Genomic DNA, 20,973 nt, shown 5'->3' on the forward strand with positions numbered 1-20,973 from the left:
TGACTTGTTTATTTTTTGTCAGTGTTTAAGCAACTATAGGTATATATGGCACTAAAGGATACATCTTACAATTAAAGCCAAGAAAATAACTGTTTTTGCATTTTGCTTGTTTCCAACATTAGAACACTTTTATTCTCCTGTGTGCCATTTGGAAGTAACTAAAATTCACTTTGAAATGTCTATTTTTACATTTGCTTCCAGGAATTGTATTTGAAAAGATGGGGAGGGTGATTAGTGTCTCGTTAGATCTGGATTCCCAGCTCTCGGCTTATGCAAGTTGCTTATTTCTCAATAGTCAAACTGTACTTTCCATACCCCCATTGCGGACTTGCTGTGGGACACAGGGCAGCGCTTCTCAGTCTTTGTTCTGACAGGTCATCCAGCTATCAGTCTGTCAGTTGCACCCTTCACTGCACCCACTGTTACCTTCTCCTGGAGGCCGGCTCTCCTCTGAGAAGCCTGGACGGAGCTCTCAGACTCAACAGCAGCAACCACTAAGCAGGTTGCAGGTTTACCCTCAATAAATAGAAGCAAATGACATTTTTCTTCCGTTAATATAAGATAAACATTTCATGTGAACATAGCTATAGGAACGAGTCCTAGGGATCTTCAGAACATCGAGAGCACACAACCTGGAGATTTAGAGAAAAAAACTTTTCGGCGGCTCAAACCCGTATGACCGAGAGGTAGAAGACTCATGTTGAAGACATAGCTCAGACTGAAATGAGCAGGCTTGCTTAGCACAGGTGAAGGGCACTTAACTGTGGTTATTTAATTTCTAAGTTAACATGGTAGATATACACCAACCGCAGCACATTTGGGCGTGGGCGTTTCCAGAAGGAAACGGTTCACAGCCTTCTCTCTCCTCCCGAGTCCAGCAGCGGGTGTCAGTGTTTATCTTGTCTTTGACATGAATCCTTGGGAACAGCACCGAGTCATAAAGCTTAGCTTGTTCTTCTCCTTTAGACACAACCAAAAATCCACCTTGGGTGAGAGACAGTGTTAGGATCAAAATGATCAAAGCACCTTACTCTTAGGTGCTTAACATGGTTTTTATTCCAATAAAAGTTCCTGTAGTTGGAGGCTGCTTGTTTGTTCCCAAATGCCCACACCACAAAATAATCCCACAGAAACGGTACTAATTAAATCGCTGCTTGGCCTATTAGCTCTATCTTCTTATTGGCTAGCTCTTACATCTTAAATTAACCCATTTCTATCTATTAGTCTGTGTATCGCCACATTGCTGTGGCTTACCAGCAAGGTTCTGATTGGCAGCCTGGCAGCTTGTGTCTTTCTCCTCTGGTGCCTCCATGGCTTCTTCCTGACTTTGCCTACTGTCTCTCCCTCTCTATCTTTTCCAGCCTGGCTATATTTTGTTAAGCCATTGGCCAAAAGCAGCTTCTTTACTAATGAATGGCAATAAAACATATTCACAGCATGCAGAGGGCAATCCCACATCACCTCCCCTTTTCTGTCTAAATAAAAAGGAAGGTTTTAACTTTAACATAGTAAAATTACATACAACAAAACAGGTATCAAACAAGAATTACACTTACAATATTCATATCTACTTTATCTTTTATCGTAACTAAGAAAAACTATAGCTATCTATTTTTCAACTCTATCAAAGACTCCAGAAGGATATAATATTACCTAAGTAAACAATAAGTTCATTGTAAGCAACTTCCAAAACTCTAGAATTGACAGAGACATCTTGCTGCCTGGAAAGTAATCCAAAGTTCTTCTGTACCATTGGAACATCCACCTTCAGCCTGGCTAGCTCAGTCGGTAGAGCACGAGACTCTTAATCTCAGCGTCATGGGTTCATGTCCCACATTGGGCACCAGATGAAAATGGAAGTTACAAAATAATCCCACACTAACTCAGAGTTGCATATAATAAAGGGTTATTTATTTAGGTATAGATTTGGTCCTAGATCACAGTCCTCTGCACGAACGGGAAACAGGAACTGAATCCGGCAGCTGGAAGCGAGGGAGAACACACTTTACCTTGCCAGTTATAGTATAAGAGACCACACTCAAGTGGGCTGGTATCTTAAAGGCTATTGGCTGAAGGAGCTCCTGCAGCCAAGTTCCTATAAAATTAGTCTTCATATAGTGTGAGTTTAGTGACATTTAAATCAGTCACAGTACTTTATTATCACACCTTAAACCCGATTCCAAACTGCTTCTATCACCATGCATAATAACTTTAACCAAATATTAGTAAACAGCATAGTAGAAGGTTCCCTATTTGTTGTACCAATTACTCACAGAAACTGAAAGGAAGTGGTGCATTCTGCCTGTCCTGAGCATTCTAGAGAAGCTTGGCTTCCCAGCTGTGAGGTAACAACCACACCAGATGCTTTGTCCCCATGAGGTTTCGCAGGGTTGTATCGCTCTCTTTAGACTTGGAGGTTCCCTTCCCTGTGGGTCTTTAGACACTATTACTTATGGTCTCTGAGTAACTAGATCAGTGCCCCGCAAGGAGGCTGAGTTACAGAAGGACAGTCTCTAGCCCTCAAACTGCTCACTTGTAGGCTGTAGGGTAGATAACAAAAGGGGAAGGCCGACAGTTTTTATAACTGTCTATGGACTTGAAAGGAGTTTTTAATTTTTTTAAAAATAGGATACTATGTGATATGAATGGTACTTCCTCTTTTCAGCTCTTCTCGAAGCTCGTGATGTGGAACTTCACCTAAGACCTCTGAGGAGGCACATCCAAGGTCTCCAGGAGGCGGAATTCTCACAGACACAAATCCTAATTGCCCCGTTGTTCCACACCATCTGCCTTATCTGGAGTCATTCCAAGTTTTATAACACCCCTGCTCGAGTTATAGTTTTACTGCAAGAGTTCTGTAACCTCTTCATTGACCAGGTATGAAGCAGTAACAGTTAAGGACAATAAGAATAATTGCCTTCATTAGTCCAATTGTAATGAATAAACCCAATAATGGGCAAGTCCAGCCGACAAGGGGAACCCTATTTTCCTCCCACTTTCAGACTAGGCTTGTGACAGCCAGGTGAGTTTTCGTGTTTTATGGATTCAGGCCGTTCTTGAAATAGGTCAGAGTCAAAGAACAAACTGTTTCTGGGTTTTGTTTATTTAAACAAATTTAAGAGGCAAAGAGATAAAACAAATTTAAGGTAGATTCCAGTCTGTGGTCATGCTTTGGACTTTGTAGTTTCTCTCAGTTTCTGTAGGAGTGTTGGCTGATTTGAGAAAGTAAGAAATTTTCAGTTATCCTTGAATGGGATTATATGGAAAGAATTATGATCCACTGTTTTTAAAGTTGCTTGTTTGTTTTTTCCTTGCTCAGCTTGGAAACTGTCTCTTTGAAAATGACCATCCCTCCCCAGCCCCACCACCTGGCATCTTTGTGTGTGAACTTTCATCCCTGTCCCCACAAATGCCCGAGAACAATACCCAGTAAGAGCTGAGAGAGTCTTGGACATCATGTGTCTGGGACTGCCATACCTAAATAACCCAAGGTGACAGGCAACACAGTAAAACATGCATACTTGGCAACCATGGGGAGGCCAGGGTCAAGTCTGGCAAGGAAACTCTTTGTTTTGTAGTAGCCAGCTTCTCCTTGTAAAGCCACAATCTTGTTAGGTCTGGAAAACAAAGAGAGAAAAAACAGTATCATATAGTCCAGGCTGACCTTGAACTTGCTGTGCAGATGAGTGTGGCCTTAAACTCTTGACCCTGCTCTACTCCAGGGAAGTGCTGATAAACACCCAGCTGTACCCACTCTTCCAATGCCGTTAAACCTTAGTTACCTGCTGAAACCTCTGAGTCAGTAGAGAGTCTTCAGGGTTAGGGATGACATCGGACTCCACTGTGTGTGAACTTTAGACCTCCTAGAGCAGCTGATCTCTGCTTTCCTGACACTGCACCTTTTATCAGCTCCTCATTTGGTGACCTCCAACCATGAAATTATTCTGTTGCTACTTTATAACTGTAATTTTGCTGCTGTTATGAATTGTAATATAAATACCTGGTATGCAACCTGTTCTAGAGTGTCCCCTCTCTGTCCCTCTCCCCACCCACCTGCTTAGAGATGCAGCAATATACAGGAGGACTTCGGGCTCACATAAACTGGACTGTAGCCCACCCACTTAAAGGAAGCTGAATACTTCTCTGAGCCTCGGTTCCTCCAGTTAATGGCATCATGAGAATCAGAAGGGCTAGCATGGTGCCTGGGATTTAACAGAAAGGCAACAAGAGGCTAATCCTTGTTCTCTTACCAGTTATGGACAGACAGGCTGTGGCTACTGGTGGTGGACAGAGAGCAATGAGTCAGTGTCTTGCTATGTTTTAGCAACAGCATCTCCTCTGGTGTTAGTCTGTTCCTGTCCTTTCTTGCTCTGGCGGTAAGCAGGTACTTGCTGCCTGCCACCAGCATCTCCACGTGAGCCAGAACCAGCTGTTGTCCATGTAGCTAGCACTCCTCCCTGACCTCTTTGGAAGGACCCTTTTCTCAGTTTGAAAATTACCAAAACCATTTTACTATAAAGCTCTGGCATCTATGGCTTATGAGATAGTCCTGGTTACCTTGAAGCTAGGCAAGCTATTATCTTGGTTCCCAGTCTGTGCCAGCAGCCAGAGCTGCCAGGCTTCTGAGCAAATGTTTCAGCATCTCTTATTCCTTGGTTCTGGTTTCTGTCCAAAGGGTGCAATGACCTGATTTCCACGATTCTCCAAGTAGCATATTAACTTTGTAGTAAGCTTGCCCTAACATGTTAGGAATCTAAAATCACCTGTGAGCCAACTCTGGTACTGGATCCTCTAAAGATCAAACTCCCCCTTCTTTCCCCTTTGTTTTACTGTTAGGATCTTTTAAAATAGAAAAGGGGTGTGTGTGTGTGTGTGTGTGTGTGCACGTGGTGGTGTGCATGTTTGCATGTGCATGGGCACATACATGTGTGTGTGTGTGCATGCACATGTGATATCTGGAGTCTTCCTGAATCACTCATGACATTATTCTTGGAGGCAGGACCCTCACTGATCCTGGTAGCCACTCTTTGCTAGGTGGAATATTCAGGAACTCTGGGGATCCATTTCTCTGACTATCCTGCACTATGGTTATACACGTGCCAGACCACACCCAGCTTCTCTGGGGGTGTTGGGGGTCAAACATAGGTCTTCATGCTTCTGAGACCATTGTTTTACTGAGTAAGCCCCACTTCCAGGAGCTTTCTTTTCTTTCTTTCGTTCTCTCTCTCTCTCTCTTTCTCTCTGTTTCTTTCTCTTTTTTTCCTTTTTCTTTTGTTTTTCATGTAGACTCCAGCTACGTACAAGCAGGTATGGAACACTTTAAGTAGCTTGGGATAGCCTTGAGCTCATGATCCTCCTGTTTCTGCTTCTTGAGTTATAAAATACCCTGCCAGGACTTAAAAAGAAGAAGAAGAAGAAGAAGAAGAAGAAGAAGAAGAAGAAGAAGAAGAAGAAGAAGAAGAAGAAGAAGAAGAAGAAGAAGAAGAAGAAGAAGAAGAAGAAGCAGCATAGCGTCTTACTGTGTACCCCTTTTGCCTGGAACTCATAGAAATCCACCCACCTCTGTTTCCTGAGTGCTGGGATTAAAGGCATCTACTACCATGCCCAGACTGAATACTTTTTTAAAGATTCCATTTTATTTATTTATATTTGTGTGTGTGTATATATGTGTGTGTTGATGGCCATGCCTCTATGTCCATGTGAAAGTCAGAAAATAAGTTATAGGAGCTGGCTCTCTCCTTCCACCATGTGGGTCTATGGGCTGAGCTGGGGTCATCAGGCTTAGTGGCAGTGCCTTTACCTGCTGAGCCATTGCACTGGCTCTATATTGTGCTTTTCAATTAAAAACATAACCAAAGAGTATGGATACTAACATGATAGGACCTACTAATATAAAGATGTAGCATTTGCATGAACTCTCTGCTTGGCATCCCATACGCGTTCAGTCATCTCCACACCGCTGGGCTTGCAGTGCCCCTAGTGCGATGAAAATGAGATGGGAATGCCTGCCCTAGTGTATTGCTCCACAAGGGAGATAACAAAGAGCCCCCGTATGCTCATGTGGTGTTTTAAAATGCATGTGATCCATGGTTCTGAATAAAGAACCTGAAGATGTGCAAAACTGACTGTGTTGTAGTTTAAATGGCTTCTAATGATTTTTAGATGAGAGAGCTGACCAATGACACCAGAGTAATGAGCACCTCCTCGCTTGATCCTGAGCGTGTGTCTCCCTGACATCCTTTGCTGCTCAGTGCTAGGAAACAGACTGAGTGTTGTTGTCTGAGATGTCAAGGACCAGTGACTTGTCTCAGGAGGTGATGCATGTGTAGACAGCTGTGATGGGCTGAGCTCTGTGAGAGCCAGTTGAGGCATAGGAATGAATGTGGGGATGACTAGTCGCTTCATATGTATGGGCGAGGAGGCTGCTGTAGCAGGAAGGCAACTGAATTATCACCATAACTCCTCAGCTTCCAAAATATTACAGAATGCTTGTAGAAGATGGATGAAGTGCACCATATACCACAGCAAAAAACAACTGTCTTGAAACTCACACCACAAAATGAATCTTCATAGTTACCTGTGAAGTGTTAGCAGACTTCATGGGGCCATTAACTGTATATCTCATCTGAGTGGGAAATAAGAGTGTGATAGGAAATAGCAGCTAGAACTTGTGGAATTGCAATCAGTAGGGTTTAAAGATAAACACAAAAATGGTTTCTGTATTGCTTTGCAAATGGCATGAAGCCTATGTTGCATGTGGAGCTTCTATGTTGATGGGGATGGGGAAGCCATACATCTTCATGAGAGAAACCCATGTATTGTGTGGAACACTGTGGTGGTTCTCATTCCATTCCCCTTTGAAGTGTGGGGCAACTTTCTAAGAGTCACAAAATGATACTTTTTTATTACTCTATACATGAATACACTTTGTTTTCAAAACTCCTCACTCTCTTCTCTCAACTCCTCGAGGCTCCTCTCTCCACATCTCACATCCACCTGACACCTTCATGCCATGCATATATGTACAAACTCTGCTGAGTGCATCAGTGTTGTCTGCATGCACATGTATGTAGGACTGTCCACTGCTCTATGGGCAACCTACCAGTAGCCCCAACCCCATGAAAGCTTACTTTCTCTTCCCAGTAGCCATCCCCTGCCTGCAGTTTCTTAACGAAGGATGGAGCCTTGTGAACCTCCCCGTCTATGCTGGGATAGTGACTAAATTGGTCTTTTATCGGTGTTGTATAGCATCCAAAGTTGTTGAGAGAGTTCCTGAGTTCAGCTGCCCGTCATGTCCAGGAGACGCTGTTTTTCAGAGGTCCTCCACAAACTCTGAGTTTTAGAATCTTTCTGTCCCTTCTCTAACAATGCTCCATGAGTCTTGTGGGGAGGAATGTGATGTGATGTTGTGGTGTGTGTGCATGTGTGTGTGTGCGCGTGTGTGTGTGTGTGCGTGTGTGTGTGGTCTTACTTATGGTTTCTGTTGCTGTGAAGAGACACCATGATCACGATGACTCTTATAAACGAAAACATTTAACTGGGGTGACTGGCTCACAGTTCCAGAGGTTTAGTCCATTATCATCATGGTGGGGAGCATGGCGTCATGCAGGCAGACGTGGTACTGGCTTCATCTTGATCAGAAGGCAACTGGAAGTGAACTGTGACACTGGGCAGTATCCTGAGAGTAGGAAACATCAAAGCTTACTCCCACAGTGATGACCTTCCTTACTTCAACAAGCCACACCTCCTAATTGCCACTCCCTAAGAGTTTATGAGATGAGCACACCATCGTCACTTAGCCCCTGCACTTCCATTTTTTTCGCGGTTTTTTGTACTAAGTTCTGTCCACTATATATAGAAGCTTCTGATAAGGGGTGACTACCGCATTAATGTGAGGATAAGTGTTTAGCAAGCTGTTTGACACTATGTACCAGTTTATCAGAAGGTTAAGAGTTTCTTCTGTAAGGTCTATGACATCTGTAGCCACAGGTCAAGAGGTGAAGTTTACGGTACCAGGCATGAGCTCCCTCCAGCTTCATAGGCGTAAGTGTGGTCAGATAGCCATTGGTTCCCCCAAGGCGCTGTGCCACTCTGGCACCAATGGGCATTTCTTATCGTGAACATCTTCAATGTAGTTCCCAAGGTTGGAGCTCTGTGTGGCTGTTGGTACCTTTCTTTCCCAGCAGCCTGCCTACTACCTTGTGCTAATATGAAAGTCGGCCATTGAGGAGGAGGCTTCCAGTTCATTACCAGCTTGATTGTTCCAAGTCCAGGAGACCAAAATGTCTTCAGCAATAGTGTCTTACTATCAGGGTCTGGTGGGCAAGCAAGTGCAATGGCATAGCTTTATTGTTCTGAGGATTTTGGAGGACACCCTCGACTAGCCACCTCCAGGGAGACATCCCACACCTCGGACTGGGCTTTCTCTTCTCTAGTCTATGGTTTCTAGGAGCACCGTTATTCCTCCATGCAGGGTAGTTACAATTGAACTATTTTTAAAAACAATGTATTTTAGAAAGCTTATAAAAAGTAATTTTTTGCCGGGCGGTGGTGGCGCACGCCTTTAATCCCAGCACTTGGGAGGCAGAGGCAGGCGGATCTCTGTGAGTTCGAGACCAGCCTGGTCTACAGAGCTAGTTCCAGGACAGGCTCCAAAACCACAGAGAAACCCTGTCTCGAAAAACCAAAAAAAAAAAAATAAAATAAAAAGTAATTTTTATATGACTTAAAAATTCTTAATGTTTTTATCTCTCCTCTTACTCACCTCTGTTTTCCCTCCTACCCCTCTCCCTGTGTAATCCTCTACTCCCCCCATAACCCCCTTTTCTCTTTCACAACTCTATGCTCTACCCCTCCTTTAAACTCTTTCCGGCCCCTCAATGGTCCCCTTCAACTTTCCTGGAATCTTTTCTTAAATCCGTTCACTCTAATGCAGCATCGTTCTCGATGGTGGAGTGGGTTTCTTGTAGACAAGAAGGTGAATCCTGCTAGCTTGCCTTTGGTTGGGGAGTTGGCACCATGGAGATCTGAAGTTGTTATAGAGAAGCATGTGTTGATTGAAGCCAATTTATTGTATTTGTGTTTGTATACCAGTTTTCATGATGTCATTTGTTTTTCTCTTGAAGCCCCTTGGCCATGCTTATTCTTTCTTCAGTGCCAGGTATTCATTCTAGTGTTTTCTGTACAGCTGCTTTGGTGGACACAATTTCTTTTGATCTAAATTGTATCATGGAAAATTTGTGCTGTCTCCAACTTTATTTCTGTTCCTCTGGGTTCATCTCCTCTTTAACCTCTGAAGAGTAACTAGTTTGAACTATTTCTCTTGTCTCTCTCCCACCTGCATTTTAAAACCAAGTTCAAGTTCATGTGGTATAGCTCATTTGGTCATGTGTCCTATGGTGCTGCCTATTCTTCCCAGCAAAAAAGGTGCTAATGGGAAAGGACTTCCAGAGACAGACATCATATAACTAGATGTTTTTACCTTTGCCAGTGACCCCACGACGCCAGTAGAGTGGTCCCCCTCTTAAAACCTGTGTTCTGATGGACGGTTCTGCTGGCTCGTGTATTATTCTAATGTGAAAATCTGACTGTCCAGAATATTTGTTGGTAGAAAAACTGTCCAAAGCCCTTATGGCCATGCAGGTGAGACTTAGTACATGTCTGTCTGGAAGCAGCAGGCTCTCCTCACACCATTCTCGCATGAAATATGTCACCCAAGGCCAAGCATCTATATTTCTAGAGTTTGTGCTTGTTTCAACAGCATTGTTGGTTCAGTTCTAGAAATTGTCACTTAAAATGCTTAACTCAGATGGTTACAATAAAAAAGAAATATATTTTTGATCATGGTTCCTTTTAATTAAATCCTAGGCAAGAACATACCTGTCACCTGAAGATCTTTTGAAGGGAGAAATCGAAGACGCACTGGAAAAGGTGCAGGTCGCCATCAATATCTTAAGGACTTTCCAAAACTATTTTTTCAAGTCTAGAAAAGGACTGGCAAACTACTTCACTGGAAATGTGGAGTGGAGACCCTGGGATTTCCAGTCTCACCTGGTGTTTGGCAGATTTAACCAGTTTCTTGACCGGTTGACAAGAATAGAGGTATTCATTTATCTAGGCACATGGGTGAGGTTAAGAGACTTTGTCATGTGACCCATGGGATGGGGAAGAGAAGAAGGGAGGCTATGAAAGGTTTAGGTTTGGGGCTTGTTTTTTTTATTTCTTTCCTTTCTCCTCCCTCTCTCCTTCATTCTTTTCTGTGGCACTGGAGAACACACTCGGCCTTGCATGTATGCCTGGGAAGCCCCTCACCCTGACATGCACTCTTGCCTCTGCTGAGACAGGACCCTGCTATGTGGCTCAGACTAGTCTTGAGCTCTATTCTCCTGCTCTTCCTTCACTTGACAGGAGTGTACCACCACACCCTACTTTTGTATTCATTTTTAAACAGTTACTGCACGAGAGTAAGTAAATCTTGTCCCCTGTCAGCACCTGTAGAAAATTATGGAGCAGGAAGCTGTAAAGGCCACAGTCTTCCTGTAAATGCTGAAGAAGAAATGTATGAAACTTGAGAGGGAAATTTCATACTTGAAAACCCACTTGATAAAGTATCACACTTTCGTTTCTCCTGTCTAAAAAATTCTTTTGACAAAGTCTCACTAGATAGCCCAGACTGGTGCACACGGGCTTCAGAGTTCTGCTCCTCCTGCTCACTCCTCTGATGCCCGTCATTCGCACTGCCATAGAAATAGATGAGTTTATACCATTGACAAGTATATAATACAAATGCTATAAAATTAATTAGTAAAATCATGAAACTAAATCATGGAAGTCATACTTTGTGTAAGTATTTTTGAATTAGTATTTTCTGTGTATAGAGGTTTTGTCTGTATGGGTGGCTGAGCGCCACATGCACGCAGTTCCTGTAGAGGCCAGAAGAGGGCACAGGATTTGGAACTGGAGTTACCCTCCATTGTCAGGCATCATGTGGGTGCTGGGAAACTGACTCCGGTCATCTAGAAGGGCAGCGAGGACTTTTAACTGCTGAACCCTTTCTCCAGTCCTGTGTATAACTGTTTTGTTTTGTTTTTAAATCTAAAGTGTAAAAATTGAACGCACAGACTTTTATGTTGATTCTACCAATGTAGGCTTCTTTAGAACCAATGGCAGTGCCTTCTTTAGAACCGATGGCCATGCCTTCTTTAGAACTGATAGCTGTGCCTTCTTTTCAAGTTGTAGAGTTTACTGCAGATTTTGCATTTTATCATTCATATAAGATTTGCTTAGTTTCATTCAAAATCAGAGATGTATGTGAAAATTTTTATTGTTGGTCAGCCTGAATGCCACTAAAGTCTCTCTAACATCTAGGGGCCATTTGCCTTTGCCCTGTAGACAGTCTCCTGATTTCCCCTCTCGTCATGGCGCTGGACCACTGCAAGCATGGGCACTGAAGCTAAGGATGTTGGTATCATAGGCACAGAGGCTAGGGATGTTGGGTATCATCCTGGCATAGGTGTGGAGGCTAGGGATGTTGGGTATCATCACTGCGGCTGTCTGCATTACTATTAGGATTGCTCTCAGGCTCATATGTACACAGTACGCATGCGCTGTCTCCACTGGGAAGTACCTGTTGGTGTTTTAAAATGAAGTGTGGTTGTAAAGCTAAGCATTTGCTCTGTTCAGTGAATTCAGTAGCATTCCTTCATTGTGTTGTAAGCGCCCATTGATTCTGAATGTTTGTAAATCTTTGGTTTGGAATTTTAAAAATCTCCTTTGTTGCTGAAGATGACGAAAGATCTCTACTGTTTTTCACAAAGGACATGTTTGTTACCATACGAGAATTTGAAAAACTGGAAAGACTGGAATTCGGTGGCACCAAGGGAGCAATCCTAAATGCGCAAATCCGTGCAATGAGTGAAGAGTTTATGGGATGCTGTAAAGTTTTTCAAGAGAGCATTTACGACCCGTCTGACTGTGCTGACACGGTAATACTGTGATGACTGACATGGTAATAGTGTGCATTCTTCGCCTTTTCACTCCCGGGACTCCACCGCTTCAGAGCTAAAATAGGAGGTAGATTATCTCAGCGTGATGCCGGCTACCCAGGCAGACCTTTGCAGGACCCAGAGACATTAACCAGTCTCTTCAGTTCTCCTTGCTCCTGGTGCAAGATCAGGGACCAGAGCTGAGCCGTCAGTTCAGGGCTCAGTCTAGATCAGCTTCCTGTGAATATCAACAAGGGGTTTGCTGTATTCACACCTACTGAGCTGCTTCTCACTTGTGTCCTTTATAGTAACTTTCCTGGGTTAACTTTGGTCTGCTTAAACATTAGTTCTCGGCCCCCATTGCACCATTTACAGCGTGCATATTGTCACATAGCTTCTGTTATTTACAGCTACTAAAAATTTCATATTTTGAACTTCAGGAAATTGGGGAAAGTTTTCAGATTTTAACTGATTTCAGTCCCTATTCCTTTGAGCATGCTGGTGTGACCAGTTCTAGGATAAAGAACTTTATATATGATTTGCCAAACCAGAAACCTGAGTTTTAAAAAGGAGAAAATTTTAGTTTGCGTTTAAAAAAAAATACAGAATATAAGGTTATTCACTCTCGTGTATGTATTGTTGAAGTCAGGAGTGCAGTATGCCAACTTCATAGCAAACCTGATTGACCCTTCTGAAGTCTAGTGACTTTGGAAAGTGCAGCTAGTGTGAGCAAGACAGCACCATGATCAATGGCTCTAGGACGTTTCTGTATAATTTATGGAAAAGTAGGAGGACTGTAGTAACAGTCATCACAGGCTCTTCCCTAAAGCCACCGCGAAGACATTCAGTATGCACGGCTGTCCTGGGACCAAAGACCTTGTGGAGGACTGAGAGCCTCTGGGAGAGTAGCCAGCCTTCTTACCACTGAACCATCTCCCCAGCCCCTTTTCCTTCTTAAAGGTGTGTCTGGATTGCTTTTATTTACGCAGTGTATTGTATCTATCATATATTTTGCTTAAAGATAATCATTTGGTCTGAAGAGCTGGCCCAGCTGGTTAAGAGCGCTGGTTGTTCTTCCAGAGAATAAGGTTTGATTCTCATCATCCACATAGCAACTCAGAACCCATCTGCACTTTGATCCATAGAGATCTGATGCTCTTTTCTGGCCTCCATGGGCACTGCACGCATGTGGACGTATGTGTGGGCATGTCTTTTTCATTGTTTGGTGACCCACTTAAATTCCTTTCATAAATGTGTATACAGTAGGAGGTTTCTATGGCAGTAGATTTCCATAGGGCTTTTCCAAAGGCCTTTAGTGTGAGCTGGCCTCCCTGGGCCACTCCTATAACCCTCATCCCCCACCTCTCCCCATTTAATCCTTGTATGCTTGTCTCCCTTTAGGACGCTGTGTTCTGTCTCCCCTTTCGTGGGAGATGCCCCCTTCCCTACTGGTACTCACTAGCTACCTAGTCTCTGTGGTTATTTTGATTGAAATAAATATATCTAAAATACATATAATGCTTAAAAGCTAACATCCACATATAAGAAAAACCATGAAATACTATTTTCTTGAGTTTGGGGTTACTTTCACTCGTGATAAGAGGCTCTAGTTCTGTTTGCTTGTAAATTTCATTTTTCTGAACAGCTGAATAACATTCCATTGTGCAAATCATGGAAAAGGGTTTGTTTCAGCTTTTAGTTCTGTATCACCGTCCATCACTGAAGGAAGTTAGAGGAGGAAGTCAAGGCAGGCAGAACTGGGCAGAGACCACGGAGGAAGGCAGCTTACTGGCTTGATCGTCATGATCTGCGCAGCTGCTCGCTTACAGCTCCCGGGATTTCCAGCACAGGGGTGGCACCGTTGCAGTGAGCTAAGTCCTCCCACACCAATCAGGAAGATGCACCACAGGCTTGTCAATCATAAAACTAACCAGGACACATCCTGAATTATTCTTTTGCTGTTCCGCTGTCATGTGTCCTAATTTATACCGGTTTCTTTTTTAGTTATTTAAGGATTTTCATGTATCTTATTTCTTTTTCAAATATTACTTATTTTAAAAGTTACTTATTCTTTTGGGAAGGTAACATTTACAAAAGTTTAGCTTCATTCTCACCGCACATCCTTTATGTTAGTATTTGGGAACCCGAGATCAGAGAGTTTGACACCAGACGGAGTGGCACAGAAATTCTGTCTAAAATAGCCAAAGCAATCATTGTCAAAATAATTTGAACATTAATCCTCCTCAAGGAACCTCCAAACGAGTGTCCTATGCAATGCTCAGGAAGGCGGGCACAGATACTGGCACAGTCTGTGTTCACCCCTTTAAGCAAAGACTCCAACACACGGTGCGACTGTCTTGTTCCTGGCAGTTGTTGGGTGCTTCTGTAATTCTATCTCTGCTTTCCTTTTTCCACAGCTGTACACTAGTCAACAATCTGTGAAATTTACTGAGCAGCTTATGTTATTTTACATTATTACTTAGAGTAATAGGATTGTTCGATAATTTAGCTAGAAATTTATGCTTCTAGAAAGGTTTGTGTGTGATTTCTTTACTAATCCTCACATTAAATACAACTAAGATTCTGGCCATTACACACACACACACACACACACATACACACACACACACACACACACAGAGAGAGAGAGAGAGAGAGAGAGAGAGAGAGAGAGAGAGAGCAGATTGGCCAAGAACCTCAGAACCCATGAAACAATATGGAAGTAAGTTCCTTGGGTTTTAATATTGTGTAAAATAGTCAAGAATTAGAAACTAATATATCAGCAACCTAGAAATGTCACTGGGCACACACCATTGACCTCTACAAAAACCCAACTGTATTCTAGCCAGGGGACCTAGAAGTGGGCACCCCTTGAAAAACTGACAACTTACAAGTGTCTACACTGTCTCCAAGCACCCAAGAAGCAGCAGCTCCCCACCACTACCAGCCCAGGAAGGCTGGGTAGGAAGTCTAAACTAGCGGGCTGGCATCCAATGGCTTTATCCCCAAGCCCTGCTGAGTGGTATTAACGATGAGTAAGAGAGCGCCATGGTCTTCGTGCCTGCTGGCTAGGAGACAGCCCTTTTTTTCCGTGGTGCTGGTGGAGACCATATGAAAATCTGATTTTTTTTGGTTTTGTTTAGTGGTTTTTCTTTCACCTGGTAGATCCCTGTGTCATAGGGGTGGGGTTGGAGGATGCCTACCTGAGACCGAGGATTTTCACTCATGTGGCATCCACAGAGCCTACACAGGGAGTTGAACCGCCTAGCCTGGCTGTAACCAGGAGACATTTGTCCATTGTGTATTTGGAGGGTCCCAGAATCTAGACCTGTGTCTCTCTAACAGTAATGGAGGTTTATGGTCCACAATATCTGGATGTCATTTGGTGCACATTCACTGTGCTGTGAACTGGGAAGATCTCAGCCAAGAAGGCGAGCAGTGCTAATAATGGAGACATTGGAAGCATCTGAGAGTGACTGCTCTGTTCTGGAGGCATCATCATCGCTGTGCTGTTCTGTCCAACTGTGGTGTAAAACTCCTGAGCCCAAGTGAGTCTCTGACCTCAGGTTCCCAAGGGCTGGGCTTATGCTTGTGTCTCACCATGCCTGCCTTTTACATTTTAAAATCCCAAAGTGAGAGAGAAATGAACTCTTACTTGTCTATATAGAGGAATATAATTTTACTGAAAGATTTCTTATCAGAAATCAGAAACACTGAGAAAAATAGGTTCTGAGAAAGAACTGTAAACATAGGGTCTCTGCCCTCAGGAACAAATGAAAGACCAAGAGAAAACCAGATGGACAAAAGCCAAAAAACAAAACAAAACAAACAATTAAAAACCACGCTGGCAGCAGACTGAGCTCAAGAAGATGACGGAAGTTTTGGTGGAGGGGAAATGGTAAAGGAAGCAGAGAGGGTGCAGTAGGCGGATGAGTCTATTGTGATGGTGTCCTCCTCTCCAGCCTTCTAAGTAATGTTTGGAGGTGGAAGTAAAATGTTGCCACTGCTTTGCTTCTTGTGTTAGAGAGTGAACGTAGGGCCTCATAGAAGCTAGGTGACTGTCCCCTGAGATATCCTGAACCCAGCACCACTTCTGAACATATGCACAGAAAATATTTAAGACAATTGTCCTATGAATGGAAGAGGGAGAGGACTAAGAAGCACTGCCCAGTTCAATGTCACGAACATTTCTCCAGTGTCTTCAGGAAATTTTTATTGTTTTCACTATTACAATTAAGGCTTGAGTCTACCTTGAACCAATGTCTATGCGTTCTAAGAGTCAAAATTGACTCTTGCAAAAGGATAATCAATAAAATTCCCTAGCAACATATGTTGAAGAGACGTTCTTGCTTTACGAACGGTTTTGCACCCTTGTCAACAATTGCTTGCTTATATGGATGAGAGTTTATGCCTGGGCTTTCTATGCTATTTCATTGATCTATAGGCCAGCACTACATTGTTGTCAATACTGCAGACTTGTAAGCTTTGTCACTGGGAAGTATGAGCCAGATGGTCAGACCTGTAGAACGTTGCTTCTCAATTACTGCAGAGGCATCGCTGAGAGATGCTGATAGGGACTGGACTGACGGGGCAGAGTGTTTGCGATAGCATTGTCTCTGTAATGACAAGTAAGTGGAATCTTTCTACCCACCCCTTCTTTAACTGCTTACAGCAGCTAGTTTATAGCTTCTGATCTGTAAGTCTTCGACTTCCCTGGTCAGACTTATTATGAAGTATTTTATTCTTTTTAATACTACTATAGACGGAACTGTCTTCTTACTTTTTAATTTTGTTCATTGCTAGTATACATAAATGTAAATGCTTTTCTTTTTTTTTTTTTTTTTTTTTTTTTGGTTTTTCGAGACAGGGTTTCTCTGTAGCTTTGGAGCCTGTCCCGGAACTAGCTCTGTAAACCAGGCTGGTCTCGAACTCACAGAGATCAGCCTGCCTCTGCCTCCCGAGTGCTGGGATTAAAGGCGTGCGCCACCATCGCCTGGCTTGCTTTTCTTTTTCTTGTGTACAACATATGCTTACGTGTCTTGACTGTGCAGGATCATATCCATATGGGGGAGGTCAGGGCTCAGCCTCCTGTGTTCTTCCCACACTCCATGTTCTTGGAGCTTGACAACTAGGCGAGGCTTGCTGGCCAATGAACCCAGGAAGCCTCCTGGGTTAATTTATTCAGGTCGTAGGGGAGGAACACGGAGTCTTGTGTTTGCACAGAGAGCACTACTCTACTGGCGGAGCCCTCCAGTCGGTAACTGGCTGTGTATTGATTTCTCAGCCCTTGCTGAGTTTGTTTATTGACTTCATTTCTTAGGTATGCAATCTTCAGATAAAATCATATTGCCTGTGAACAGACAAGAGTACTTCTCAATTTGGGTGCTCTTTGTTTTACTTACCCAATTGCCTTGGTGAGAGCCTCTGCTGTTGCATTGAATTAGACATGGTCATTCCTGTTTTTTTCTTAAGAACTTTTACCCCTTTCATTTTTGGGGATGATGTTAGTTACTCGGTGCTCACAGGGGTCCTTGCCCTTAGTTCCATTCTTATTCCAGGGAATATTTTTCTCATGAAAGAGTACTGGATATTAAGTTCTGCATTGATTGAGATCACAGAAGTTCACTCTCTACCTCATCTGTTAATGTGGTATATTGTGTTGGTATATTTTTTTGTATGTTAAATCATCTTACTATTGTGGAATATTTCTCTTGACCACGGTCTGTAATTCTTCTAATAACTGCTGAATCCATTTGCATATTATCTCATCATTCATAAGGAACATTGGTCTGAAGTTTTCGCTGCTTGAAGTATCTTTATCTGGCTTTGGTACCAGAGCAGGGCTTATCGTGAAGAGTAAGTTAGCAAGCTTGGAAGGATTGCTTTTAATTCTCCTTTATATACTTACGGAACTGCTAATAAGACCATATGGTCTTGAGCTTTTGTCTGATGGGAAGCTGTTTGTTTACCTATTTAATCTCCTTACTAGCTTTGACTTTTCTGATTTGATCTTGTTGGATGGTGTGTCTCTAGGAATTTGTTCTTTTCATCTGAGTTACCCTTTCTTCTTCCCAACCTCCCCGGAAGTCCTGCTTCGTGCACCAGGCTGACCTGCTCCTCACCTTCCTTCCTCTGCTGCTGTGTGCTGGCCTCACAGACATGGACCACCATCCATGCCTAGCTGTGGTTTCTAACTTTGCACATAGTTATTCATAGTGCTTGTTTATAATCCTTTCTTCTTCTGGAAAATCATAACATCGCCACTTTCATTTTGTAACTGAGTATTGAGTATTACGGGGAAACTGACAATGAGAGACTTAATCCACAGAAGACTTGTCAATCTTTTGAAATGATGTCTTTGAATCATTTTTATTTAATGCAACAAACGTATTGCATTTTGAAGAATCAGCATTCCATTTTCTATGTATCTCACATTTTATCTAGCTCTCCTGGCTTGTTTATCTTGTATATATGTGGTTTTGTATCCTCTGACCTACCTCTCTCCACTTCCCCAACCTTCCCACACCCACTCAAATCCATGTATAGTGAGACCGCACAGTCGTTTCCTTGCACTTGGCTCACTCCGCTCACATGGTGTCCCTCAGGGCTGTCTATGTCATGTCACGTGACAAGGTTTCCTTTTTTCTGAGCAGAGTAACATTCCATTTCATATAAGCTCTCTCTTGCCCTCTCATGTGTGTGTGCATGTGTGTGTGTGAGTCATGAGTTGATCAGCATTTACATGGTTGCATATCCTAGAGTGTGAGTCACCTGCTCTGAACTTCCTGCAGCTGTCTTCCTGTAGCTGTCTTCCTGCAGCTGTCTTTCTGCAGCTGTCTTTCTGCAGCTGTCCTTCCTGCAGCTGTCCTTCCTGCAGCTGCCCTTCCTGCAGCTGTCCTTCCTGCAGCTATCTTCCTGCAGCTGTTCTTCCTGAAGCTGTCCTTCCTGCAGCTGTCTTCATGCAGCTTCTTTCTGCAGCTGTCTTCCTGCAGCTGTCCTTCCTGAAGCTGTCCTTCCTGCAGCTGTCTTTCTGCAGCTGTCCTTCCTGCAGCTCTCTTCCTGTAGCTGTCCTTCCTGCAGCTGTCTTTCTGCAGCTGTCTTCCTGTAGCTGCCTTTTGGAGGTGATTTTATCTCAGTTGAAGGTAGACTCAGGTGAGTGATCACTGGGTTTCACATAATTTGAGAACAGTGTTGAACCAATCTGAATTCCAATTAATACAGAGAGAATAGAGACCACACCAAAGGAGATTTGACCTAGGGTGTAAAGCAGGTTGAGTATTTGGTGTGAATGTGAAACTGATATCCTAGTTTACAATTTAACCCTCTTGGTTAAAGGATACAAAATAGCAACATGTAAAACAAACACAGGCCAAGATCTAATTGTGACACCTGCACTGTAGGATGTCAATGTATGGAATTTAGGATATAAAAATAACTGAAGTAGGAGGATCGTGCTAATCACTAAAGAAAACAGAACTGATGACGTTTAATACCCATTCGTGCCCCCTCCCCCACTGGTGTTGCACGAATAAGAAAATCTCAGAGACAGAAAGAAATTGGGGTTCAACCTGAAAGTAAGAAAAGCAAAACCAGTCAGCCACTGGCTCACACCTCTACCTCAGTCTGAGATGGCCATCCTGCCTCCAGGAACCTCAGAATGAGACCGTGTCTGAGAACTGTCTCCTCCTGTCTTCTGTTCCTCTCCAGTTCTGGGATTAAAGGCCTGCACTATCTGGTTTTTACGGCAAACTGGTGTGGCTACTGGGATTAAAGGTGTGTGTTACCACTGTCTGGTCTGTAAGGCTGACCAGTAGGGATATGTTACTCTCTGATCCTCAGGCAAGCTCTATTTATTGAAACATAAATGAAATATGATTACACCCTGTAAGGGCAGAGCAGAGAGGGTAAAGCGCTCCAGTGAAAAGGTTCCAGCACAGATACTTCACAGTGATGGCTTCCTTCAAGTCCTGAGCACACAGGGCAACTGTCTAACCCTCATCTCCACCGGGAACCAATGAATGCCTTCAAATTAACCTGTTCAGAACTAACTGTTTCCCATACTTGGCTGTCTTCAGTCCTCACAGATAATTGGCTCCTTAGGGGAAGTCCTCAGCATCACCTGTAACTTAGGTCCTCCGAGTTTGTCCGAGAGGTACACCCTTGGCTCGTTTTTCAGCTGAGCTGCTCACTGGCCTGTAAGTTGCTGCTCACTGGCCTGTTTTGGCTCCGTTAATTTATTCTGCGTGTAACAGCTTGAGAGCTTTTCGCATGCTTAGTCAAATCTTCACTTTTCTCTAATTAAAACCTTCTGATAGCTTCTCAGGATGCTAATAAAGACAGTTTTGTAGTTCCAGAATACAGAGACATTTTTATGATTCCTGAGTCATGCTGGCTCACCAATTACTGTCTAATAAATACTATTGAGAATCAGTTGTGAGCTGGGAAATTCATGACATATTAGTACCTCACTGTGAAAAGAGAGTCTAGTCACTAGAGCTGTTGGCCCAGAATGCAGGGGAGAATACAGGTAGGCACTTGATCTACAGCAGGCCTGGTAGTGGGCATGAAAACAGAGCCTGTTTCAGAGCTGACAGTACATGGAGATCTGCGCCTTGACTAGGAAGGAAGCAAGAAAGAAGCTGGTAAAGGCAGTTAGAGATGATGGATGTGGTAGACCCCAGAGGGAGAAGACCATGGTGGTGTCTGCATACTTTAAAGCAGCCAGTGAGGTCCTAGCCATATAGAATCTTGAGAACCCTGCTATTATTATGCTGGCGTGTGTCTAGGGTGGAGATTCTTGTTTCATCCACGTCTGATGTTGCCCGTTGTCTCTAAGGGTTAAATGGTTAAAAATTATATACTGTGTCCTGTGTCTCTGTCCTGAGAAGAGGAGTGAGTGAGGTTTGTTAAAACTTGTTGAGAAGTTGTGTTTACTTCCAAGTGAGTGATACTAGAATGGAGAAGCTGCTTGGCTGGAATTCAGAAGACT

At 43.3% G+C, this 20,973-nt stretch overlaps 1 protein-coding gene across 2 annotated transcripts in view; it reads left to right on the forward strand.

Moving 5' to 3' along the window:
• Dnah11 (dynein axonemal heavy chain 11) overlaps positions 1–20,973 on the forward strand; it is a 312,765-nt gene that overhangs the window by 9,070 nt on the left and 282,722 nt on the right. For both annotated transcript variants that reach the window (XM_057782825.1, XM_057782826.1), the window contains exons 6-8: positions 2,666–2,877; positions 9,868–10,101; positions 11,817–11,984. In XM_057782825.1, the coding sequence (XP_057638808.1) occupies positions 2,666–2,877; positions 9,868–10,101; positions 11,817–11,984 (614 nt within the window). The remainder of the gene's footprint in view (positions 1–2,665; positions 2,878–9,867; positions 10,102–11,816; positions 11,985–20,973) is intronic.

The sequence above is a fragment of the Chionomys nivalis genome, chromosome 10, assembly GCF_950005125.1.
Source record: "Chionomys nivalis chromosome 10, mChiNiv1.1, whole genome shotgun sequence".
NCBI classification, from domain to species: domain Eukaryota; kingdom Metazoa; phylum Chordata; class Mammalia; order Rodentia; family Cricetidae; genus Chionomys; species Chionomys nivalis.